Source organism: Neolamprologus brichardi, chromosome 9 (assembly GCF_056152115.1).
Source record: "Neolamprologus brichardi isolate AB-2024 chromosome 9, ASM5615211v1, whole genome shotgun sequence".
Classification (NCBI taxonomy): Eukaryota; Metazoa; Chordata; class Actinopteri; order Cichliformes; family Cichlidae; genus Neolamprologus; species Neolamprologus brichardi.
The window spans coordinates 22266431-22293352 of record NC_142112.1 but is presented as its reverse complement, the minus strand read 5'-3'; the positions used below and the strand labels follow the sequence as shown (position 1 = coordinate 22293352).

General features: G+C 42.7%; 2 protein-coding genes across 5 annotated transcripts in view; one reads left to right on the top strand and one right to left on the bottom strand.

The window, feature by feature from the left end:
* The window catches only part of sulf1 (sulfatase 1), a 34606-nt gene extending 27297 nt beyond the window's left edge, over positions 1 to 7309 (top strand). For 3 of the 4 annotated variants that reach the window (XM_087846125.1, XM_087846126.1, XM_035909429.2), the window contains 7 exons: positions 81 to 177; positions 264 to 358; positions 555 to 626; positions 1388 to 1560; positions 1742 to 1884; positions 2113 to 2236; positions 5365 to 7309. In XM_087846125.1, coding sequence (XP_087702251.1) covers positions 81 to 177; positions 264 to 358; positions 555 to 626; positions 1388 to 1560; positions 1742 to 1884; positions 2113 to 2236; positions 5365 to 6314 — 1654 coding nt within the window. In that variant the 3' untranslated portion in view covers positions 6315 to 7309. The remainder of the gene's footprint in view (positions 1 to 80; positions 178 to 263; positions 359 to 554; positions 627 to 1387; positions 1561 to 1741; positions 1885 to 2112; positions 2237 to 5364) is intronic. The other variant, XM_035909430.2, reaches the window with a different exon arrangement.
* An 84-nt stretch (positions 7310 to 7393) lies between these two features.
* slco5a1 (solute carrier organic anion transporter family member 5A1) overlaps positions 7394 to 26922 on the bottom strand; it is a 37115-nt gene continuing 17586 nt past the window's right edge. The window contains exons 3-10 of the mRNA XM_006794599.3: positions 24851 to 24983; positions 24543 to 24763; positions 18920 to 19084; positions 16116 to 16314; positions 12128 to 12287; positions 11496 to 11737; positions 11331 to 11395; positions 7394 to 10497 (exon numbers count right to left, since the gene is read on the bottom strand). Coding sequence (XP_006794662.2) covers positions 10040 to 10497; positions 11331 to 11395; positions 11496 to 11737; positions 12128 to 12287; positions 16116 to 16314; positions 18920 to 19084; positions 24543 to 24763; positions 24851 to 24983 — 1643 coding nt within the window. The 3' untranslated portion in view covers positions 7394 to 10039. The remainder of the gene's footprint in view (positions 10498 to 11330; positions 11396 to 11495; positions 11738 to 12127; positions 12288 to 16115; positions 16315 to 18919; positions 19085 to 24542; positions 24764 to 24850; positions 24984 to 26922) is intronic.

The window sequence follows — 26922 nt, the reverse complement described above, 5'->3', positions numbered from 1 at the left end:
ATCAAATTTCCCCTCTCACTTACATTTCTCTGCGTCAATAAAGAAGAATATAGCAGGGGGTGTTTTTGCATCTTTTTTAGGTGTTACATCCTCGTGAACGACAGCGTCCACTGCGAGAGAGAAATCTACCAGTCCCCCAGAGCGTGGAAGGATCATAAGAGCTATGTGGACCAGGAGGTGAGTGTATGAGGTTCAATATGAGGCTCTTGGACAGTTTTTTCTTTTATCAAAGGTCATTGGTTGTATTGCTTATGTATTTCTAGATTGAAGCACTTCAAGAAAAAATGAAAAAACTGCGAGAAGTAAGAGGTCATCTGAAGAGGACACGGCCAGATGATTGTGACTGTGGAAAGAAGAGGTCAGTCACTTATAATTTCACCTTAAAAAATACATTTACCTCTCTAGTATTGTTGGAAAAGTTGATTTTAAAGCTTGTTTTAGGCCTTATTCCAAACCCTGCTGGATTACATGGATTAAAAAAACAACAACAACAGAAAAACAAAACAAAAAAACAACTTTTCTTCCACGGTCCTTTTTCTGTTCATAAAAAACAGCTATTATAGCAAAGGACACAGAAACAAGGCAGAGAGATTGAAGAGCAGGAATGATCAACTCCATCCATTTAAGTGAGTTTCTCTTCCCCTTTTAATTCTGAGTTTGCCCTGTTTAGTTTCAGCATTTTATCTTTCAGTTAACACCGACCATGAAATCTGCAACTGATTGAAAGTGTGCAAATGGTGTGTGCCGTGATGCTCTTTAACCGTACATCTGCATGGTGGTCCCTGCATGGCGGGTGTAACACGAATCCATCACTAAAGCTCATCTTCATTTTCGGTTGCTTTGTAGATCACAGTTGAAACACTCCATCATGTACGTTTACTTTAGTGTGTTAGTGATGTATGCGATCCTAAAATACACACAGGTTTCTAAAGAAGGCATGCCATCTATAAATGGTCCCTCAATAGACTTTAAATGACAAAGCAGATGTTGTCATTGTGTGTCTGGAAGTGATTGAGTTGCATGGAAAGAGAGAATGATCCAGCAAAGAGGTTAGTCCCTCAAACACAGTGATCGGCTTGCACCAGGAAACACTGGGAACCGATTATGCTTATTTAAAGCAGCTGTTTCTCGCAGTGCCTGCCGTGTGTTCGGGCTGGAGGAAGAGGGGACAGTGGCTAGGATGTCATTCCAGAGAAAATTGGAAATACTGTAGTAAGGCCTCAAACATGAAAGTAAACAGGCTGTCATAGCCTGGCATCAGTGAGGCCTTTTGGAAGTCCCCTTTGTATCCCCCAATTACTGCGGTTACTTGCACCAGGGAGGGAAGGGGCTGATGTCATGTTTGCGTCACGCCTTTGTAATCCTTTCTCACGTTTCTGTCTGACAGAGAGGCTGCGCGGGACATAGACGGGAAGGCCCAGTTGTACAACGAGATCCGCAGGAGAAAGAAGGAAAGGAAGGAGAAGAAGCGCCAGAGGAATGGCGACGACTGCAGCCTTCCAGGCCTCACTTGCTTCACGCATAACAATGACCACTGGCAGACGGCTCCCTTCTGGACACGTGCGTTTATTAGCTTCAGTCTCCAAACATCAGCGAGATAATGATTGTTTGTTTGATCAGCGTTTAACATGATGTAGATCTGGTTGTCAAATTTCCATTCATTTAATGAGTTTCACGTTTTCGCCTGAAATAATGGTCAGGATTAGGACTGACGGCAGCAACCGTGTCATTTATTTCGTAGTGGGGGCATTCTGCGCGTGCACCAGCTCCAACAACAACACGTACTGGTGCCTGCGAACAATCAACGAGACCCACAACACGCTCTTCTGCGAATTCTCCACCGGCTTCCTGGAGTACTTTGACCTCAACAGTGACCCCTACCAGGTGGGTGAACATCTGTCTACAATCAGTCAGCTGTGCTCTCTCTCACTGCGTTTGTCTGCTTTGTCACTCTTAAACAATTTTCATTGGCTCCTGCGTTATAAAACTCACCTATTAAAGAACAGGTGCTGTTAGTAATTTTGCAGGTATTTCCATGGGAATATAACAAGAACATATAACATCATGACAATAAAACAAGTGTCTGTGTGTGTGTGTGTGTTGTGTTGGCAGCTTACCAACGCAGTATATGCAGTGGATCGAGAGGTGCTGAGCACACTCCATGCCCAGCTCATGGAGATGAGGAGTTGTCAAGGATACAAGCAGTGTAACCCTCGCCCTAAAGGCTTGGATACAGGTAAAGAAAAAATAGTAATTAAAATAAAAGAATCTCCTTTCAGTCTGTTTGTTCCCTGTTTGAGAGAAGAACTGGGTTTAGTGGTAGTTGTGATGCCAATAAAGACAGAAACAGATTCTACACACAGAAGAAACAGACTGACTGAAGCGTGTAACAAGTGGTATCGTTAATATAACTCCCAATCTGAGGGACGATGTGATAATATTTGTGTTCCAGTCTTCTGTGGTTTGAATCTGTCTCAGTCTCGGTCTTGTGTGTGTTTGTACATATCTGCATGGTGCATGTGTTTGGGGATGATCCACTCAGTTTGCTCAAATTTCAGGTGGAGGTCAAGTAATCATCACTGAGACATGCATTCCCTTTGTTTCCTGTGTTTTCTTCTCACATACCCACACACCCACACATGCACTGTGACTTGTCTTTCAGGATCTCCCACTCTACTGGAATATATTCTGAATTTATCCAAAAAAAAGAGAAAAATACAGGGCCAGGTTACAGTTGTGCATCGTGGCCAATCTTCCCCTTTGTGAGTCACCGAGTGTTAGGGATATTATTTGGAGGACTCTGTCATCACAGCAATTGAGGCTGTCGTTTTATTCGAGCCTGTCACGCATCGGTGCTATAGGCAGCCACAGTATATTTATTTATTTATTTTTATCACCGCCAATTGGTCCAAGGATCATTAAAAGAAGACATCCCAGTGATGGAGGCGGTTAATAAGTAATGTCACTATGAGCTAAGCCTGTAAAGTCTGAGCTATACAGCGTCTGTGTGTGGCGTGAACTGGCTGCGTTGTTTATGTCCCGAGGATAAAACTTTCATGTCTGTAATTACCAGCTGGAGAGTGGAGCACTGGAGCGGCCAAAGCTGCTCTGAGAAACCTGATTGTGTTTCAGCGCTGGCATGCTGGTCTTGTCAAATCCGTGCCAGCACATGTCACAAAACAGCCGAGAATCTCTTACTTGCACTGGCTGCCCTTTCTCAGTTACGGTGCCAGCTCTGTGAACCAATGAAATTACTGTTGTGGTTCAATCAAGTGATGTTTTAGTTGGAAAATTAGATTATTAAAATTTTAACTGTGGGGTGAAATGGGTCCAGCAGAATCTATTTGCGATGTGTGACTTAACCCTCAGCAATCACCTGACTGGATAACCTCGTATCCTTTTTGCTTTTGAAGGGGAAAACCTGTAAAGTGAGCGCCTGATCAGACCACTTAACTCTGAATCTCCTCATCTCTAAACCCAGCCCAGTCATAAGACCTTTCAGACTTTTTCCTCCATTGTCTCCTCATTCCTCCTCCTCCTAATCATCCAATGATTGCGTTTCTCCATAGCATAAAGGAGCGGTGCATGAAGACGTCTTCAGTGTGAATGATCTGTTTATTTCCCTCCCACACCTCCTTGAATCAAAACATTAACAATCGACTGCTTTTATTTTTATCAGGAGGTAAAGATGGAGGAACCTTTGAGCCACACAGGTATTCTCCAAGTTTTTGTTTCTCTTCAGTGGCTTATTTTTTTTTCTCCTCCCTTTAACACCTGCATGGGCCCAACTGCCTCATTCCCACTAATCCGTCATACACGGAGTGCCGACGCTTCATCTGTGGCTGCATGCCGGGAATGCGCTAACAATAAGATATTTTGTTTGTTTGTTTCATCCTGCGCACACAGTCTGTCTTTATATTTACTCGCTGTGTATTGTCGATTTGCAGCAGCTAAGATGCTCTCTGCCACATGTTTTCACAGCAATGCTCAAGATGAAACATTTCTATCACTTTCTTATGTTAAAATATCGATCATTTTAGTATCTTTTTATAGGATAGCATGGCTGTTTACATAGAATAATCCCAAGTCTTAATAATGGATATTTCTTTACTTGAGGCCAAGCATCAAGTGCATGTAAATGACAATGCATGAAACCGCATCATCCCCATAATGCATCACTACCTGACATTAAAGGAATAGTTTGACATTTTTGGGAGATAAGCTTATATACAGCCCTAAATGGCGTGTACCTGCCAGGCATGAAGAATTGAAAGAGACTTCCAGGAATCTCCTCTCATCAACTCCATAAATGTCTCGTTTGTTTAATCCTCACAAAAGCAAAGGGTAAAAACAGACAGACAGACCTTAGAGGAGTATCCATCTCCTCATCTAACTTAGGCAAAAAATAAAGTTGCCCAAAACTTGAAACTATTCCTTTAACACTCGACGTTTCATGCCATGCCAGCCACAGTCATTCCATTTTGTTCCGGTGTAACGCGACATTCAGAATAGCTCTTCATATCTACTCATGGCCATTAGCTAGCAGTAGAATGGACACTTGAGTTGCCGTGACCTCTCTGTCCAGGCACTGACCTCTGCACTTTTGACCTCTGTTTCTGGCACCTGCTTACCAGGCGGCAGCAGCATCGAAAATGGTCAAAGAGGAGAACAAGCCTCTCCTTCCTGTGAGTCCCTAAAAACCCGATGTCAGACAATCTCCATTTTCCTAGCTGCAAATAGTCCAGAAGCGAGCCGGTTCCACGAGGACGGTCAACCAAAAGCGGCTCTGACGCTTCTTTTCTTGCACTTATCAAACTGAGACAAACTCTTGATTTTGGCTTTTGCTGCTACTTTTGTTTCTTCGTAGCATTTTGAATTCCTTTCTCATTTTTCCTGGGAATTACCGAGCACTTTCTCTTACTTTGCTTCATGAGTTTCATCTTTTGTTTGTTGACCATCTTTTTGTTTCCTCTGCCATTACATTATTTTATTCCAGGTTGCCTGACTTTGCATTTCAGTTGAGCCCAGGCCCTTCATTAACTATATCATTACATATTACTTGTTAGAATATTATAATGGATCATTGAATATTTTTGTTTTTCCTCAGACTTTTTTTTATTTATTCTGAATTCGCAAAAAGCCAGCATGTGTTTGCACTACTCATGGCTTGAGCTCAGGGTGAATACTGTGTTTTTCTAATGCTACTTCTGAAGCGTGTGTGTGTTGCTTGAGGCCTCAGACTCCTATACGTTGGCTGCTTTGGTGAGAGTTGGGAGCTGAGCGTGACTGCATGCCGACTGAGTGAACCTGAAAAGAGCTCCCCGTATTTTTCTGCTCCTCACAGTCTCTCTCTTTCTTTGACAGCACACAGCCAATATGGGAAGGACGACAAGGTTAAGCTACCCAACTTGACAGATGAGGAGGTGAACTGGCAGGGACTGGAGGATTTGTATAGCATAAACGAAAGCCTGTATGAATGTAGGCCTGACTACAGCCCCAGCCCAGAGAATTGGGACAACTTCCAGAAGGATGTAGATAAAATGTTTGCACTGCGACACGTTTTTAACAACCAAACTCATAAGCTTGACGACTCCACCCTGCCAGAGCTGGGCTCCGGGGCCGGGGGTGGAGGGCTTGAAGTGGGCAGTGGAGAAGAGCTGGCTTCTGCCAGTGACGTCTGGCTGGGCTTAGTCACAGAGACTCGCCTCACCACCCCCATCCCCAGCAAAATACCATCGGCACGACCCACACCCAGGCCCACATTGGAACAGAAACTGGAGCCTGCTGTCAACGACCTTCCCGAGAGGCTTGTAAGCGGACCTGAGACGTCCGTTATGTCAAAATCAGCAGTGATATCATCACCAGGTCTGAGTAGAGGCAGGGATGTCCTCCACAGCGATACGTGGGCGCAGCTGCTTGAGGAGATTGAAGGCGAAACGTTTAGCGGGAATGGGCTGACAGAACTCGAAACGCGACACGATGATCTCTTGCGTACTCACAACAGCCTGCGAGCCCAGCTAGAACTCGGCCCCGGTCACCGAAAGACCATCAGCCCGCAGGGTCTTAGTCATAACCTGGACCCTGAAGAGGAGGATGATATTTTCCACGCCCAAGGCTTTCTCCCTTTTGTCTCGCAGACTCTGAGGCCTAAGGTCCATGCTAGCACCACAGGGAGCCCTCCCACCACCACCATCCCCACCACACAGACTAGCACACAGAGTGTCAGGGTGGTGCTGCCTCAGTCAGCTCTGCCTATCACCTTGGACTACGAGGCCAGCGGCTCTCTGCCTCAACCCTCCAGTCAGACCCTCTGAGGCAGACTCACGCTCTGGCCAGCCAGCCAATAAACTTCCGGTCACCATAAAGACACGGTGATTAAGGAGCGCTAGCCAAGAGCGAAGCAAAAAGAATAATGCCACCTCAGTCAGTCAGAGTTGTATAATGAGTATTAAAGTTATTGTTTATTTTTTTACTGTTGCCTACAATTATTAGTAAACAGTGTTATGTTTCTTTTTCCTCAAATATATATATATGTATATATATATATTTAGAAAAAAAGCCTTAATGCAGCTAAACTTAAGTGTTGGAATTAAAAATGCTGAATTCCACATGGATAACAACACCATTGATGTTTTTAATATGTTTTTATGAAAAACGGTGTGAGTGGTTAAACCATCTCTAAATGGGTGATTAGCATCGAGTTAGTTACGCTCCATTCATCAGTTTATCCTAGACCTGCCCAACTCCCATCACGATCCACAAGCACTTTTAAACAGCCCTCCCCACCCAAAAAAATAACGACCCTGGTCGTCCACTGCCTGTCTGCTGTGAACTCAGATTTTATGAAATAATTTTAAAAAGGTTACAGAATCAACATAACTTTGTTTTGCTTTCAGACAATCACGGCACAGTTTAACAGTCAGCTACGAGCTGCGTGAAACACGACACCGGCTCACGTTTGTGTTTTGGTTTGTTTTTTTTTTTAAATAAAGATTTTCTTCACTGATCACAAGAAAAGCGCTCGCGTGGTAGAACGTCTTCCTTGTGTGCTTCTGTAACTTTTTAAAGAAACGTCACCGTTGCACATGGCCAGTTCATTTCAAGGTGGTTACATTATGACACACTGTTACAGGTTTGTCCATGTCAGTAAAAGCCTAAAAGGTTCTCCAAGGGCAACGTTTCACATCTCCTATCTTGGAAACTGGTTTCACGAAGCTCCTTTTTCTTTGCAGCATTAGCCATGTGTGTAGAAATGATGGAACAACTCTGGTTTCGGGAAAGCCACGACGCTGTTAAGAAATAAAACCTTTCACCCTCAAGTCTCCGTGTGTAATGATTCAAGCGAGTTCATTTTCTTTTCTTTATTTATTGATTTTTTTTTTTATTTATTTGAATGACAAATATCAAGTATTCAAGGCATTTGTAAATCAAGTGTTCACAAACAGTAATTAGACTTTTGCTCCTGAGGAACACAAAGCAATAAAAGCTCAACTTGGAGAGTACAGGAAACTCACTTTCAGTGTAAATACTGAAGAAAAGAAAAAAGAAAGAAAGCAAATCTCGCAGTCAACACAAAGTCATCTGTGCCAGTAGCAATCCAGACATTTGAACAGCAGGACACTGAAATCCAAGTGTGTGTACAGTACAGCAAAGTCAGAAATCGCCGCCTTGGTGCGGCATTGCCGGATGATTCTCTAGCCTTCCCTGCAAGGAGAGCAGTTTGCTTCACCTCAAAGAGATGGTTTCATGCTTTAATAAAAATAAAAATCGCATTTTAAGAACACAGAAGGCCTTGGGCTAAGTAATATTTTGGAAATGTTACTGTTCTGCCTTGCAGTGAACATATTCCTAAGGTATTTTTGCACAGGTTTTAAGGAACAGAACAGAGTTTCATGAGCAGCAATCACAGTAAGTGAGTAGATGATTTGTAATCCTACGTTGCTAGTCCTCTTTAGAGTGCGTGATGAATACGACCCAGGGGAAGAAGAGCAGAGAATCATAACATAGGAGGACATTCTGGGAAGCATAGTTTAAACATTTTAATTTATTATGTTCAGTTGACAGATAACAGTTCAATAATCCCAACCTTTCCCCCTTTGTGATGTAAAATGAACCTTCCCGTGTGAATAATACTGTTCAACCACTTTTTTTTTTCTTTTTCTAGCTTTAAGAATTTTTTTTACCTTTTTAACTACAACATCATGGATTAGTTTATAAATATGCTTCTAACTACACGTGAGCTCTATAATATGATTCATTTGCTTTAATATTTACACAATGATGACTTATTTCATTTGAAGTCACGGTAACACTAAAAATTCATCTTTGATCTACCTATGATAATCTTTAAGTGGCAGGGCTGTTAACTCATACCAATCAGAATATAAAATACTGTTACTTTTATTAGACTTATGTATCCCCTCGCACGTGGAGAAAAAGATACTTCTAAAAATGTGGTTTTAAAAAAAAAAAGTCTCACATTTGAGTTTTTCAGTGCACTTTTATATATTTCTAACATCAGAATGCAACAAGGCTTCAGTGTTCCCCGCCTCCTGATTAGAGGAAGTCAAGTTATAATTTACTTAAACAACACAAGCCCAGTGTTACGGGAAACACAGCAGACTTTGCCAGAAAGAATTTAAACATCTGACTTAAATAAATAAATATCCAAGACAGCAGATCATCTGTTCTCTCGATTATAACCTTTGGGGGTCTGAAGCAATTAATCCAGAGCAGTGATTAACTTAGAAACCCATAATTTCATAATTTCATAGTACAGTAGGTCTGACAAACAGCAACATTCACTGGCCTTCACGCGCAATCATTCTGTGTCCACTAGATGGCCCCAAACGCCCAATAACTGACATAAGGGGTCAAGCTTGCTGCACTGCTACTTTTATATTCTAAAATACTACTATGTACATCTGATGATCAGTAGTATGGAGACGCCTTTACAATACAAAGCCAAAATTACACATGTGTTCATCTGCAGGTTCATTCCATACAAACCGTTTTACTCTGAAGACGACGCTTTTAAAAAGGGGTTAAAGTAAACGGGGGTTTTGCCACTTTAAAAATAAATCCTACTGTCACATCTTTGGGACATTCAGTAACTTCAGCACATGGTAAGAGATAATGTACCGTTCTTATTTCCTTTCTTCTTTTTGCCGCCTGACAAATAACATTTTAATAACACCACTTGCTATGAAATATCGTTTTCTTGCCTATAGTCATTCTACACTGTACCAACTGGTCTTTGCCTGCTTTGAGCTACATGGTTAACTTGCAGACGATCATCTGTGACGACCAATAAGTGCTGTCGCCCAGCTGAAGAAGAAATGACTGGCTTTTTAGTAGCTAGCGTTTACCCTGGTAGCTAGCCTTTTATACTGGACTGGCCGAGGCAGCCTGAGAGGCACTGTTAAGAAAATAAAATGAAGAAGGAGGTGAAAGGATTAGAAAGCACTCCCACTGAAGATGTGGACAACACCAGACGAGAGAACAGGTGCAAAAGGTTCAAATGCACAAGAGTATGCTTAACCTGCAAGTGAAAATGGGATTATCAAAGAATGGACAACAGCGTGGTGGTATGGGTGGAGCAGAGGAGGTACAGATGTGGAATACAGAGGGAGCTGTACAGTACTGAGAAGGGAGGAGCTGTACACAGGAGCTTGCATAGTACAGGTTGTGCTTTAGACGCTGTGTTGATGATGAGTCATCTGACTGTACATAATGATAATGCCCTGCCCTTTAACAGTAGCACCATGAGATGTCTTTATAGCGTCCAAACCTGGAGGTCTGACCTTCTGTGTGGCTGCAGCTGATGATATGCTCTTGAGTAAAGAACATCTTTCGCTCTCCTGTCATCGTAAAGGACGAGCAGCCCTTTAGGTGTGGTGGGTTCACTTGTGTCTCTGCCTGTCTGTCCTACAGCAGTGGCGGAGCCCCCGCTTGGCGTCTGACTGGTGTGGTGAGCAGACGCCGTGTCGTGCAAATGCACAGACAGGAAGGCACGTGTCACTATGAAACCGGCGCGCTCTCAGACGTGGGCAGAGCCTCGGTGGTGATGTGGCAGCAAGATTGGGGGAGTTATTGCTTTGAGGGCGTTGCCTGGGCAGCTGAGGCTGCTGTGGCCGCGGTTAAGCAGGAGGGCGGCTGGCGGCTCGGGCCGAGGCGGGATGAACACGGGGCAGGAACGGGTGCGCGCGTGGCTCTTCTGGCCTCCGGCGTGGCATACGAGCTCGCTGACGGTACCCAGTGGAGGCAGGCGCTGACGCCAGCGCTCAGCTCGCGCCTCCTTGTGCTTGATTGAGTACCAGGTGAGGAAGATGAAGACGAAGCCAACGAACTTCAGGCTGGCAGCCAGGCCGAAGTAGACAAAGCGGAACGAGGTCACATCGTACTCCCAGCAGGAGCCGTGCACGCCGCAGTCCTGCTGCCATAGCATGCAGGTGGTGTCGATCACAGCACCGAAGTAAATGGGCGTCGGTATGTAGGCTGGAGGGAGAGAGATGCTGTAGTTAATTACTTTAATTTTAGCCAATTGAATATAAACTATACAGTGGGTTGAGGCTGACATAACAATATTTAATTGAACTGAATTAATTAATTTAACTCAAATTAAACTTCCTTGCTAACAAACTTAATTTCACAGAATTCAAATACATCCTAATACATACAGCACAGTAGTAACAGTAACTGCACTGCAGTACCACTTCTCTACCACTTGGTGGCAATGTTTGTCTTTATGCCGATCAGAAGCGCTGCTAACTTCAGTAACATTGTATCTAATGAAACTCATAGTTCACATTATTAGATTGTGTTAACTCTATAATCATACACACACAGGGCTCCACCGTGCATCCTTGCACACATTTTGCAACTTTGTGACAACTTTAGGCTGATTAGATTCCATGCAAGGGCAGCGTTTACTCAGCCCGAGCACTTTTCTACACCTATCTGCTCAAAGGTTCACAGAGGTGTGCTACAAGCTGGCATATCCCTGCTCTCTGTGGCATTAGTGAGGACGAATAAGACAATAAAAGCTGGAGAAAAGTGGACTACGGAGAAGCTGTGAAAACATCAGATGACAGATTTGCTTGGCTACATGCTTGACGACACATCTTCAGCTGCTCAGAAAGCTGTTTGCTGTCTTAGTGAACAAAATAATAACAAATACTCACTTTTCACTAAATTAAAGCGTTTGCACTTCCTGTATGGGCAAAGTAGATTCAATGGGCAGCAATGATAAGAGATTCATCCAAACTAACAAGTTGGTAAAGCATACCGAGGACAGTTTTTCTATGTGGTGTAAATAATGAGTAACATACCAAGAGTTCGGAGTAAGACAAACTGCATCCCAAGAGCAAAAGGCCTCTCTTGTTCATCGACGGACCTGGGTAAAGGGAAACCACATTAGAATGAAAAACTGAGAACCCTTCAACAAAGGTCGTTAGATGTTCTCCGGCAAAACCTGGCAGGATAGCCTCCCTTACCTGAGTGTGACGATGATAGCCGAGGGCTGGGCACAGGCAGTGATGAGGGTGACAATGAAGAGGAAGATCAGGAAAGGGATGAGCGTGTTGCAGGTGCGATCACACTTCCCTGACATTGCGTAGCCGTTCTCGTTCAAGTACGTTTTAACAATGACGAGCTGGAGCTGGTTGACCTGGCTGCCGGAGGACGGGGTGATGACCTGCCTGCTCTGCACGCAGCCACAGTCGGTGTAGTTCCTGATCTGTGGGAGAAAACAACAATGAGAAATTGCAATTAAACTGAGTTAAATCAGAACAAAGCTCCGTTTAGATTCACATACAGACTGGATGGCACCACCAACACGGTGCAATCAGTGATCTAGGCAAAGAATCCAAACATTTTCTTTCCTTGAGTTGTTATAACTTCCTCTGGGACATTGTTGTACGCTAATTTCCTCTATTTGCAGGGCTACAAGAAGAGAATGCACAGAGAACAGGTCTTTGTGTATCCATTATGATTTGTGTATCCTCTGATTTCTTTTTCCACTCATAATTCTCCGATTTATTTGACGCTTGTGCAATTATGTGACGCAAACACAAAAGGAACTATGAGTGCAGCAAGTACGCAATCGCACCCTCTATTGTGCACTCACCCCAGTGCTGTCGTTGCCGACGGTGCTGCATCCAGCCAGACAGGGGTTGAAGTAGGTTATGCCGTCAGAGCCGCAGACTGGAGCGTACTCGTGGATCCTGCAGCCGCAGTTCACATTGCAGCTGCCCGTCAGGTTCCTGTGGGTCATCGTCAGAGTCGGGCTGCAGAGGAAAAGCGCAGACGCTAAGAACAAGAACTCTGTCGCCTCACAGCAAGAAAGTCTCTGGTTTGAACCTCCTCATCGTCAGTGTGGAGTTTGCATTTCCTCCACGCAGTCCAAAGAGATGGATGTTAGACTAACTTTAGTTTTAAACTGGTTGTAGGTGTGAATGTGAGAGAATGCGTGTCAACCGATTGCGGCAGATGGCTGCTCCTCCAGAGGTTTTTTCCCTTACCACTGTCGCCACGTTGGGGTTTTATGGGGCCAATCACAGCTTTGGCTGGTTCCAGCCCAGTAAGAGACCTCAGGTTAGATATATGTTTAAAAAATAAAAATCAGCGGGTGGAAGATGCACCAATAGCAGAGCACGGTATTTTAAAAAGTGAATTTTTAATCATCATAAAGCCATTTTTTTCCATTTACAAATGTTATTTGTTTATTTTGCCCTCTGGCCTGACTCGGTACTTATTTCTACCTCATATTTTCCAGCTGATTCAATTTTTCCAACTATATCAGTTAATGCTAAAATGCACCAAACAGTCTTTTTTTTTTTTTTTATATACCCCACCCCTCATTTTTAATTTAGCAATGCACACAAGCGCTGTGTTAGCAAGAGCTGGAGGCAAGGGGAATTGGCCATTCAATTTGCAGGAGAATTTAATAATTTCTTAAGCATTCATTTGTCCAGGTTAGCGTGAGTGCAATCTCTTTTTGCAAGCGTGAGCCCGCGGGAGGATCAGCACGTCACTAGCTCCGGGAAAATCGAAAACAAATTTATGGCCCTATATGCAGCATTTTAAACCACATTCCCTGCTGCAAAGACAATTAAACTTGTCCCACTCTCTCTCTCAGCATGCCATAAAGTTTTGTTTCAAGGGTGGAGAAAAAAGGGGTAAAAAGCATCAAAAAGCAATTAAAAAACTGAAATAGTTTCTGTGTGGAGCTGTATATTCAACAAAAAAACAAAGTATTATTGAGGAGGCTGCGGATCTTCCTGACAATCTTTACAGTTGTCTCTATATATAAATCCGCCTTCTGATTAACTTTGATCTAGCCGTGTGGAATGTGTGATGATAGAAGGACAGAAACGAGGGGGGATGAGGAAGTGACACCTCCACTGGCTCTTTAGGCAGTGTGGGAACAGTCGCTCTAAGCCAGACAGGACTTTGGCTTCATCTAAGCCGGGAGCAGTGAAGCGAGCCCTGGGTTTTCTCTGGGAAGCTTCACTCTGAGCCCTGCGGAACAGATGGGGACAGGCCCTAACAACACAGTGGTCAGGAGTGACGCTCGCAAGCACACACAGCCAACACTGGTGAGGCCTCTCCCTCTGATTATTTTTGACATGCCGTGTAAGGGTAGGTTACTCTCGTTGCCAGTAATTTTTTTCATTAAATCTGCCAAACAGGGGAAAAAAATAAAAATTCGAAACATTTTCTTTTACTCTTAAATCACTGGACCATCATTTTTCACAGGACCAGAAAGTCCAGGCTCATCTTTATTAGCTGTCACTGGAACGACACATTTGGGCTTGCCCTGACATAACAGTGTCACATTCCAGACTCTGTGTGTGTGTATGAGTGTGTTTGCATACATTTTTTTTAAGAAAAGGCATTTAAGGCTCATGGAGTTGCAGTCTTGCAGCACTGATTGCACATGTCCTTTTCTAGACTAAACCCCGGCCTTTAATGAACCCTGCAAATTTTGCATCACTGTGCCCAGGCAGCGCTGCATGAAAAACCCAAGCACAGAGCGACGAGAGGGAGTGGTTTAATCGGCTTTGACGCTGGCAGACAATGACCAGGAAAAAAAAAAAAGGACAACAAACAAACCTGTGATGTCGGGAGGTTTATCAGGAACAAAGGTCTTGTGGGAAGATGCTGTAGCTTTCAATTAAGAAAGCCAGCTCAACACATTATCACATTACACTTTAGCAGACATTTAAGAACATTACATAACTCGACATGCCTCCTGGCTCTGTCCTTTTTTTGTCAGATAGTCCTCAGTCTGTCAGCAGGGGGAGAGCCGCGTCTAGACTAGCGTAAGAATACAGACACAAAGGGCAGCTTGGGTTAAATATTTCCCGTGTGGGTGCCACCTGTGACTAGAGACCACCGCTGCTCGTAATGAGGAGGCCCGCTGGCTCACACAGTCTTGTTGACCCCTCTACAAACATGGGCTCAGACAAAAACTACAGTTACAATGAGTCAGCTCCAGGACTTGAAAGCACAGGGGCTTACTGGCAGTGTAGTAAATAGTCACCTTAATTAACTTAGTTATGCGAAAAGCACATTTCACATAGGTTAAGCACTGTTAAGTGTATTTAGTGGGATACGCATGGATACAAACTAGAGGTGGGAATCACCAGATATTATACAATACGATATTATCACAATAACTTACTTAAGGAACAATATTATTGCGATTTTAACATTTTGCAATATGCTAAATATTGCAATATTACTTTTTTTTTTTTTAACTGAAAGTGATGTCTTCAAAGTTAACCCAACCCTAACCCTGTCATAAATGTTGCCATAAGACAGCGTCAATCTGATATCAGTCTGTAATTGAATGGGGTCAAGTTGGCAATTACATACAATCTGTTCTTAGTAAACTTGTGTGACAGAGCCATTAGCTTGCTGTGAATTATGAGGTCAACCCAAGTGTGTCCACTCTTGGATGGTTTTTCGGTTGAGCCTAATTAATGTAAGTTTTCTTGGCTAATAAAATGTTTGGTGCCCGTGTAAAGCTACACATATAAACGTATTTACAACACTTCAGTTGTTCCATTAATTTTTCTTACAGAGCTCCTGTGTTGTTCTGTGGTGAGAGGGGAACCTTCTAGAACAGGGATGGGAAACTACAGGCCTCAAGGGCCAGTGTACTGCAGGTTTTCGATATTATCCTGGGTCAACAGGGTGGAAAACCTACTCTGGGTTTTCCAAAATGCACCTGAAGGACTCTCAGACCACGAGAAACCGAATCCTCTGGTCTAATGAAACAAAGATTGAACCTTTTGGCCTGAATGCCGGTTGTTGCTACTGGAGGAAACCAGGTTCTGTTCATCACCTTATCATTAACCTCCTAAGACCCGAACTCTTTCATGGCATGCATTTTTAATTTGACTTTAACTGCATTTGAAGTTAACTGCATTTGTATTATTTATCCCTGTATGCTTGCACACGTAACATCTGAGAATGCTAGCAGCAAACAGTGGGAGGAGAGGGGGAAATTATTACAGTAGATCTGCAATGTTTGTAATCAGTTTGCAGGGTCTTTTGCATCATCCAAGGTCGCCATGTGGATGGTACCGCCCGTCTGTGCGAGCGGACTCAAAGCTGAGTGTGCCAGCAGACCACTCCATATTTCTGCCCCCGGGGCTGACACGTCACATGACTGTTTGTTAACTCAGCAGCAGACTGCTGATGTGCTGTCGAGCAGCAGCAGCTTCAGAAATAGAGGTGGCAAAGCGAGTCACTTCAGCAGATGCCAGTGTTTCTAATTAATCATTCACACTCCCAACACCACACCACAACACATGAGGAAGATGGGAGCGCTGACAGCCCACACCCTTTCTCAGATACATCTTATACACAGTCTAGTCTGAGGATTCGGGCTTTGCAATGGCTCATTTTAAATGATTAATTTTGTTTTTAGAGTCACGCTTGCAAAGCAAAAAATCAAGACTTAGATCAGACTGGGGAAAAACTGTCTAGTGTGTCTATTTTACAACTAATAAAACCTCTTAAATGATGTTTAGGTATTATTTTGAATGAAAAGCAATGTTAGGTTTACAATTCCTTTCCAATAACTTCTGTTTATCTGTCCTTACCCAGTGGTGTAGGGTATGTTGATGCCTCCTAGATTAATGCTCTCGCAGCCCACTATGAAGAGAGTGGAAAAGCACAGAAGAGACACCCCGCTGCAGATCATGGCCAGCTTGGCCGACTCTCTTGCGCCGAGCTTCAACTTCTTGATGATGTAGCCCCCCAGCACGATGCCCACCCCGGCACTGGGTACGATGATCACACCTGAGAAAGACATCGGTGAGATGAAGAGGTGTTGCAAGCAGATAAAACGTGCCATGGAAAAATGATAACACTGAATGAATTGGTGTAAACATCTGAGGCACAGCTTTCTAATCAGGCACACCGACACGAATGCCAAGCGAGCTTGTTATGCGTTTATATGACAGAGTTTGTGAGTTTTGTCAGAAATGGTTGCTCAAGGTCACCCCGCCCGTTTAATCAAGAATAAATTACTTTATCGAAAGCAAGAGACCAGAATAGGTTTGCTCCATCAATGTGACAAGGCCACGCTGTGGGTTAGCTGTGAGTCATTTCAGGCTGCAGCATGTGCTCTCAGTCTACCACAGCCAGTCAGACTGACAGCGAGAAGAGAGGCAACTCTGGCCTCTAGCAAAACAGGCCGAGTGGCAAGTGTCCTCGTGCTGGGGTCGAGGATCGGGGTGGGTGCACATGGCAGCCCACGAGCCCGGCCGCACATGCTCACAGCCGGGTAATGAGCAAGACCGGGTCAGTCAGCGGGGGCGGAGGGCCGTCAAAGACAGAGGATTAGCAGAGAAATGATAAGAGTACACATAAATGTCATGTGGCTTCTCACCGTATCCATGGTATTTGTGTGTGTGTGTTAAAAGCAGAGCTCAAGAGGAAAAAACAGAAGAGAGGACAAAAGACAAAGTATCCTTGAGCATGCTCAGGGAGAACTAGGCAGAATACAGGTGTTTAAAATGATCCTATAAGTGCATGTTTCTATGTTTAAACCATGCACTTTGTGAGACATTAAACATGTACACACGGGGGGAAAAAGGCTCTTTACACATATTCTTTCCGCATTAAAAGCTATTAACATGAGAGGTTACGTGTGTGTCACTATATGCAAGAGGTGCTTTAAGAACCTAAGAAGAACTATAAGGAACACAAAGGGAAACTAAAGTGACAAATAGTCAGAGTAAAAAACAGAAAGCAAAGCAGCAGAAGAGGGGGGGGGGGGGGAGTCTACAGCTGAGAGGGGCGTGTGTGATGTTACAGCTCTATCTCTGCAGCAACATCTAATGAACATGTAGCTGTGGCAGCTCTGTAACCAGGCATGATGCTGATCCAACAAGGTGGTAATTAATGTGATTTCAAGTTATTTCTATTTGATGTCTGTGAGACTATATTGCTATTCATTAAATGCAGTGCTAGCTCACTTTAGTTACACTAAGCTGAGTCATGTTTATTTATATACAGCACTGTGCAAAAGTCTTGAGTCACCCCTCATTTCTTTCTTGCTTCCCAGCAGCCAGACTTTCTTGGATTTTTTTTTTTTAAAGTGATCTTTTTGATTTTTTTCTTCTTTTTTAACCATCAGCCTTGCAGCGTGCACATTTTACAAGTGCTCTTCAAATAAGCACAACTCCATTACTGTTTGTGCTAGGGAAAAACCATTCAAAGGTTCCTGAAAGATGAGATTATTTTGTATTTTACAGCCACAATAGTTCTCCAGGCTATCTGGAGGTCTTTCAAAGTTTTGTGTTTGTTAAGCCATTTAACACTGACCTATGAATCACTGAAACAAACTTAACAAAAAAAACAATTTTAAATTGGCAGTTTGTTAGTAGCAGCCTGTTATAGAGACATATAATTTGCTTCCATTTCTTTACTTGAATCTATGAAAAATGCCAAAGATAATGCAACTTAAGAGACATAAAGGGGTGTTTTTGCACAAACAAGGTGATTCCAGAAGGGCTATTAGCAAAGAGATTTGGATATCTGGCATATAAATACCAAATCTATACCTACTAAGTTATAACCAACACTTCCTTTGCATCATATCCGAAATGTATTCGGTCAGTCCAGCTGACTATTTGAGGAAGCACTATGCTCCCATCAACGGGAGGCACCTCTCCTCTTTGCCTCTAACCATCATCACATCCTGGCAGCTTGGCATCATTTGAGTAGTCATGGCAACTGCACCGCCCGTTTGCCCTTACCCCTTGTATCCTGGCAACAGGCAGACGAGAAGAGGCGATGGTATTGTGTGTATATGTGAGAGTCTAAAAATGACCATATGTTAGCCAGCAGTATTCTTGGACACACACACAGACATACACACAAATACCCACACCTTCATGACTTCAAAGACATAATTAAGTTTTTAATCAGTCCTTAGCGTAGTAATCCTGATACCAGATTAGTTGTGCATTAATACCGCTGGCTCAGACGCGACTGAAGGATTAGACCGGTTCTTTGTGAACCCTACGTATGTGGTGCACAAACCGTAGGCAGGGCGGAGGGTCCTGTGCGTGTATGTGTGGTTGTGCATATCAGAGAGACCAAGCTATGATGAATGTCGCCTGCAGAGACTTGTGTGTTACAGTCATGAGATGTAATGGAAGATTATCACTGAATGAAATCCAGCAGGACTCAAAGAGTCATAGCGATGTGTGCACATGGAGAGGTGAGAACAAATGTGAGCTTAAGTCAGTACAGACTTAATCGACGGCTATTTTCTGATTGTAGAAAACAAAACCGACATAAGTATCATTAATAAAGCGAACCATCTGCCACAGCTCTTTCACTGGCAGCTAGTAGCAACATATTCACACCTACGAGTAAAGAAAGTCACACTCACCTGTGTATATGCTAGCATTGGAGGCAGGGATACCAAACTGTGACTCAATAAACTTGGGAATGAAGGTGATGAAGGCGGTGACAATGGCACACTCTGCTGTGTAGGACAGGCTGACGAACAGGAAGGTCATGTTGCTGAGGATCCTCAGTGCTGCCTTGGGAAGGTCTGAGGAGCGACACAAGACAAGACGGAGCAGCTCGTTACCGTCGCAATCAATTTCTTAATTTGGCTCTCACTCTCTCCCACACACACTCTACATTCGCTGGAACAATCGGAAGAATCGTTGCAAGAAGAGTTGTAATTGAGAAAAGCCAAAACGAGCCCTAAGTAGTATCAGCCTTAGGTAATGTCAGAGTAAACAACACTTAAAAGTCTATGAAACTCACTCAAATATTGTTAAATACAAAGATGCACTCAGCCTTGTCTCATTAGTCCGGTTAATTATTCTTGTTTCACGCACGACTGCAGAAGAAAAAGACAGTAAACAAACATGCAGATGTTCCGTGATTTCAGTGGAAAACGCTTTCTTTTTGTAAATGAGCACAATTTAACCATTCATGCTGCCCTCTTAATTATCTCCCTTCATTATTTAGTTGTGCCTAGATATCGTTTTGAGCTTCAGGGGTTTCACGAAGCCACCGGCATGTTTGCCATACAGTGCAAACATGCGGATCATGTGCCTCTGTGCTGCGTGCACAAAACCAACCAACCAATCTCTGCATTTACAGCCTGAATACTGTCATCCTTGGTTTATCATGACAAGGGCATACATGTCTGCTTGAGGGCAGTGTCCATATGATTTGGTCCCCATGATGAAAACACCCCCCCTTACTGTCACTCAGTAGTCATGTGGTCTAACTGCAAAAGTGCATTACTGTTACCGGGCAGAACTGAGCTCCTTGTCCTTCCTATGGAGTCCAGTACATTGGTCATACTGGCTGAGAAATAGCAGCGAAGAAAAGTGGACCGAAGTGTTTTTATTGATTCAAAGATAAATATCTGGTGACAATAAAAAAAAAAAAGAGGTTTGGAGCAAGTAAGGATTCAGTTGCTCATACATAAACAAGCAGGGCAGATGGTTGCTGCCAAGACAAAACAAATGTGAGACTTCCATTTGAATCACTAATCAACTCCCTGCTACTAGCCTTTAATAGTACTAGGAAATGTTTTTTAAAAATGTTTTTTATCCCACTGCAATTATGCAGTTATGTCAAAAATGCATCTCTGCATATATCTTATATACAGACATTAATGTGAGCAGGAATGATCCGGAATGACAATCCAGCACCTTTAATTAATGATCTATTAAATCTGATAGGCGGGTTACCATACTGCCAGCATAACACTGTCAAATGAGTTCATAATTTATGATGACAGAGAAATCCTTTTCATTAATGAGAAAATAAAGACCTCCCACTCACTGCTATGCCCGAAACACATTCTGTTTTCTTCTCACTCAACTTTGCATTTGCACCCTGAACGGTTTGTTCAGGGTGCAAATGCAAAGTTGCGGTCAGAGCTACAGAAGAGAAGCGAATATTATCAACAACAACAATTTTTTGTTTAGGGTGGGTTAAGTTGGAGATCATTTAAAATGAAAGTTGAATGTAGTGCACGCATTTTGTCTCATTCAAACTTTGCATAAAAATACTGTAGGCCACTACTAAGCAGTTTAATGCAGGCTAAACTGGTTAGTTTACAGTGTTGTGGTGAAATTTACAGTCAGGACTTCATGTTGGACTGCTACGGAGCAGACGTGGTGTTTGTGGTCAATATTATCTTACATCAAAGGTAGCAGACATTAATTTGTATTTCAAATGATGTTCATTAGATTCACTTGCTACCTTTTATAATACTTTCATGGTATTAAGGGGTTGGAAAAATCAGTGATATAAGTTGTGAAACATCGATATGTATGTTATTGAATTTAGCTGACTAAACACACAAAGAGCAGCAAAGGTCAGCTGACCACAACCTCACAAAAGCAAGATTTTTTAAGTAATTCTGTTCCAGATTTGAACCCTAAAATTGGGTTTCAGATTTTAATCCCTGCTTATATCTTATAAAAAGATATCAGATCAGAGGAGATGGAAATATACAGTCTCTGCTAGGGATGGCTCACTGGTTTCCCTGTTTTCACGACATATTCAGGACATTATTTCAGTCTTCTGTATATTTTATGTGTCTAAACCTTGTGTAAGATAAGCTTTCCTTGAATGTGCTTGTAAGAGGTACAAGGTCACTGGGCGCATATGGACTTCTCCATCTCAGCACAGCTAAGGTATACAATTTCAGGAACGGTTTGACAGAATGAGGATCTCTGCAATCCACAGGGACCTCAGATTCAAGCTACTGCTTCTCTATAACTACTATCCATGTAGTTTGGATGTTTGATGTGCCGTAGAACGCCCAGAACTGCAGAATCTACAGCTCTAAAGTCACCTTGAGCTGGAGCAAATCATCCTTTAAGAGTCTGTAGGGTTTCCTTTGATTATAACACTTATAACAAGAGACAAAGTGAATAGAAAGAAAAATAAATTTGGGAAATGAAAAGATATGGCCTTTACTTTTTTTTTTTTTTTTACTATTCAGAGGAAACACAAAGAGTCAGAAAACGTCCAACCAACTTTAAGAAGTCAGGTCACAAATGTGTCAGTAAAGCTTGAGAGAAAAAAATCATTAGATTATAATGACAGCCTTATATTTTAATCATGGAAATCTTGCTCTTGCTGCTCAGTCTTTCTTCCATCTCTACAGTCTTTTTCTCTCAGTATGAGTGTGTGTGTGGTCTGATCAGTCACATCTGGGCACAAAAGTGAGACTTGGAAAACCTTTTAGTTGGAGGTGGCTCGCGTACCCTCTGCGCAACTGGCATCTCCAGTCTCTCCCTGCTAGTGTGTGTGTGTGTGTGTGTCCAGGGATTTTAAACATAAAGGTTTTACAGCCATGCGGCTCTCACGAGGGCTTCTTCTGACTCACACGCTTCAAAAGCAAATACCACAAAGCAAAGCAGGAACAAAAGAAAGGGCAGAAAGAAAGTGATGTTGATTATCATCGCCTTTTATTAAAGGAGGTTATTAGGAAGCCGGCCAGTATGACTAGATGACACGGTGCCTAGATATGAGAATAGCAGTCTCAGTACTAATGCAACTGATCTTGTTGTAGGCGGGGAAATATTAGCAGCATCTGTCAGCATTATCCCAGATCAAAAGGTAGGAAAAGGAAAGTGACGCTAATTATTTCATTCCTGGGAGGCGTGCTGTAACGCTGTCTGCAGGGGGACAGATGGTGAAGTCCTGCTGGCATCTACAGCAGCTGCTCCCTCAATCAGACAGACCACTGGCTCACAAGAGTTGCCACATTTGCTTTTCTATTAGAATTTATTTGACGACATCGTCAAATTGTGTCATCTATTTGATCAAGCCAACCAACAAGGTTGAAACACACCGACACGTCGTTAATAGTCGCGTGTCACATTTCGTGTTGGTTAAAGATATAGAACGACAATTTACTGCAGTTAGTAATGCAATGCACCGACCCCTGTATCATTTTAGCTTTAAGTCATTGCGCGCTACAGTGCTTAAAACTGATTTGAGAGGGTATAAATGCAAGACGCATATTTTGACATGAAATGACTCTATTCTTCAGACGGATGCTGACGTTTGGAGCTAAGAACTGAGTCTTGGAATCCGTTTTATCCTGTGAGAAATAAATGGCAGCTGAAATACCTGTGTGTGTATTTCACAGCATGCCAAGGTAATAAATCACATATTGAAACATGGCTGTAATACACAGTATGTGTCAGCAGTTGTTTATCCATAATGACAACATTTCCATGGGGAACTGCATTCACGCAGCAGTAGACCAAGGCCTGGAATTTTCCATAATCAAAAGTTTGTCCCTGTGATGTGTAAAAAAAATCAGTGTTAGCATTTTTCAGGGTTTGCTTATGATGTGAAGGGCACAACAAAAAACAAAAAAGAAAAAAGATAGCTACTTCACTGCAGCATATCTTTCGCAGAAAGTGCTGAATTCGGGCTATGGACAAACAAGCACACCTCAATTGAAGGACATGCACAGTACTGAAATACATTCCAGATCCAAACACTGAACCTCCCGAGTCTGCGAAATTGGCCACAGTTTGCACAACAGACCAAAACATTGTGCTGAGACAAATAAAACAGCCGGAGAGCTAGCTGTGGGCTGATGAAGCTATAACGCATTCATCATCATTCCAGCACGCTTGCATCTCTCTGAGACGAAATCCTGTTCCGAATGCTCCGACGTACACACGGGGATTCATTTATAAGCGTGCAGAAACCTTAAATGCGTGTTCAAATTTACAGCTGTGATTTTCACATATGCGAACGTGCACTCCTCTGCAGCTCAGTCTGTCTAGTCCTGTGTGTGGAAATGTGACTGAGCTCTCTTGAGAGCTCATTTAAAAGAGAGAGCGAAAGAGAGAGTGAGAGAGCTGTCTGACTGAGAGCAAAAATTGCACAAGAGGTAACTGGGAAACACTAGAGCAGGACTCAGCTAGAGGCTCTTCCAGGGAAAGCCGGGAGATTCCTGGGGCATCTGGCTCAGAGATGACATAAACTAGAATCACCACTTTGTAGCTGGAAGCCTCCAAAAATCAGTCCAGTTGCAGTTTGCAATCATGTCTGTCTAGAGTCTAGACCGATATGTGATTTGTTGTGAAGAAGAAATTCATTGGGCGGGTCTTTTTAAAAAAAAAAAAAGAAAAAAAAAATCACATTTTTACCAGCACATTTTTCATTTTTTAGGGTGGTGCAAAAACCACAATCCAGTCCCTCCCAGCTCATTTCATTCACATTCACAGCACAGTAACAGAAGTTTGATCACTGAAGTTGAATCAGTTCATCCTTAAGTGCGAGTAATCTTTGGTGGCAAAATCAACTGATGGAATGCACGACAATGATAATCATGATTATTTGATTCAACAATGACCAAAAAAAGGAGCAGCGCTTTCACTTTTGCTACATTCCTTTTAAATTTGTGCCAACTTGTGTTTGTACCTGTGCCAAACATTTGAATTTTCTTATAAATCTGTCTTTTAACATAGTATTACTCAACCAGGCTAGTGTAGGAAGCTTCAAGCAGCACAGTGCAGGGAACAGCTGCGATCAGCACATGCAGGCACCTGGTCGGTCCTAATTTAAGAAGTGCTTAATTTGCTTTTGCTTTGTGTTTTAATTGGCAGAGCATGTATTTTAAAATGGAGCTCATTTCATTGCAGGAAGCCAAAATTGTGACTATGATTAAAATTAAGTTCACTGTGCAGCCATACTGTCCTGTGTGTGACCTTTAGGCATGTTTACTGTTTATTTACTAAAGTTAATAGAACCTAAAGTCCACTAACACTTCCAAGGTTTACTGCTTCATTAGGCATCTATGTAGACACGCTCTTCCATCACTGATCGATAACATCTTTAAAGGAGAGTTCAGTGAACCTTGCACTACAGTATAAAATTACTAATCCCAGTCATTGATTGAATTAAAGGCTGTTTGGACATCAGTAGCTCATGGGTCCTTTGTGTAAGGTACCTAGAGATCCATCTATAAGGAATACTTAGTGAAAATAATGTTATCTGTTCCTCACCTTTAATATCCTTTCCAAAGCCCATGGAGGAGGAAATATTTTGGTTTTTGCTATTGGACTTTTCCTTCATCACGTCATCATCACTGGACACGCCACCCGGTGAGCCAATCTTCTTCTTCTTCCTCTTCTTTTTGTGGCGTGGCGGCAGCTTTTTAGGGAAGGCAAACATGGGGAAGATGACCAGAAGCATAGCTATGGCACACAAGAGAAAACCACTCCACCTGAAAGGAAAAGAAAAATGAAAGTTTTATAAAATACATGATCATATCACAGGACAGCAGGCACGAGGAAACGAGCTTCATATTTACCAGTTTCCAACAAATCGAGGATCATTCTGGTCTATGTTGACAACAGTCTTGGGGTCAACATAAAAACCGATAAGGACGCCTCCAAGCAGGTAGCCAGCTGCGGGTCCAAGGGCTCCCATCACATACATGATGGCTAGAAGAGGCACAGACAGAACAGTCAGAAGTCTGCAAAACAAACACTTTGCAGCTTTCATTAAACATTATCAGGTATTTGCAAGTTTTGATGAGCGTGAAGCCTGCAGCCAGCAAAGCCTACAAATTTCCACATTAATGCTTAATGACCGACTGTTCCCAGCAACTGACTGCATCAGACCTGGAGGAGCTGTTCGTTACATCACATTCATTATATCTTAAACACCTGCACTGAGATCAGTGGGAACTGCGCACCTACACCTCAGGTAATTTCTCACAGCTCATAAAGCATCTGAGGAAAAACAAAAGAAAAACAAAAACAAAGGTCTCACAATGACCTGTAGCTCTGACACACTAGCAGACCTTGTGTGGTTGAAACATTAACTCTCCGAGGTCTAAGACCATCAGTTAGAGAGCCAATCGTGCACCGTCTCTTTGATTCAGGAAGAGGAAAACTCATTAAAGTTAGTTGGACAAGTGGAAAAACCTCCTGTGGACATCCAGCAGACATTTAACAGTCAGAATGAGGGGGCAAAACTTTCTATAATTACACCTGGAACACTGCTGCTAGCACTTAATAATTACTGTGTGTGTGTGTGTGTGTGTGTGTGTGTGTGTGTGTGTGTGTGTGTGTGTGTGTGTGTGTGTGTGTGTGTGTGTGTGTGTGTGTGTGTGTGTGGGGTTGAAAATGTTGCCGTGAATGACAAAATTCATACCCACATGTAGACTTTGCAGTTAGAGATTAAAATAGCTACAACCCATATGCTTCTGTTGCTCGTCTCCCACACGTGCGTGCACACACACACACACACACACACACCCCTACCGAAATGCTCAGATTTGTTGATTTGCGTCTCTGAACTGTGTGTTCACACATGCTGGTGTTTGCCGTTTGTGACAGAGCCTGTGTTTAGCAGGAGAGGCAGCAGGTGTGCCGTGTGTCCACACCAGCACCCAAAATATCAAATCTATCTCTGAGACCAAATGAACGCGTCTTCTCAGCCAGATTACATAACACGCACGCACGCACACACACACATTATCCACCATGTAAGCTCGCCTTTGTCAGAATGGAAACTCAAACACCATTTCATCTCAGTCTGTTTAACCAAATGTTTCAGCTGCCGTGCCAACATTTGCATATAGCACCTTCATATTTTCATCCAAGCACTTTGGGTGTTGTTGGACATCGTTTCCTCTGTGGATTTTGGCCAGTAAAGTAGCAAAAAAAAAAAAAAAGCGTATTTCTAAAGCCCAAATCCTCATCAAAACTTAATTAAATCAAGGCTCCCTTAAATAAAAGCACTGAGTAAAAGAAGAAGAGAGGAAAACATTGCTCAACAGCCTCCTCTTGCCAACAACACACTTTTGTAAGCACAAGATGTAAGACAGCAATTCTCTGCGCTCAAAGTTTCTTTATAAAAATATATTTTTAAAAATGTAATGAAAACAAACAACCTATACACATCTAAAAAAAAAACAAAACACATAACACATATATTAAAATGTATAACAAAGTTGTGGGTGAGCCTGGAGATCTGTCAAGTTTTATTCCAATAAAATCTACATGAACTGAAGAATTTCCTCTCCAGACACCTAAAGCTTCTCCTGCCTTTTTCTCCCTTTATCACGTTTGATCTTTTTAACTCATTTCACTTTGTCGTTTCTCATATCCTGCTGCCCGGAGAGTCGATTCACTGCCGCAGTCAAAGCATTTACACAGTGCAACAGGATATTAGCACCTGGAGACAATAAACAGTTCATTACAGTTGGCAGGGACAATAAGAGGTCTTATTGTGCCTTGGCTTTTGTGAAATTAAAAATGTCTCACAAAAACCACACATGAATTCTGGGAAATGTAGTGGAGTTTAAAGACAAGGGTGAATGTGTAGGTAAACGCCATTTTATAGATTGCTGCAGATTCAAATTACCTGCCCCCG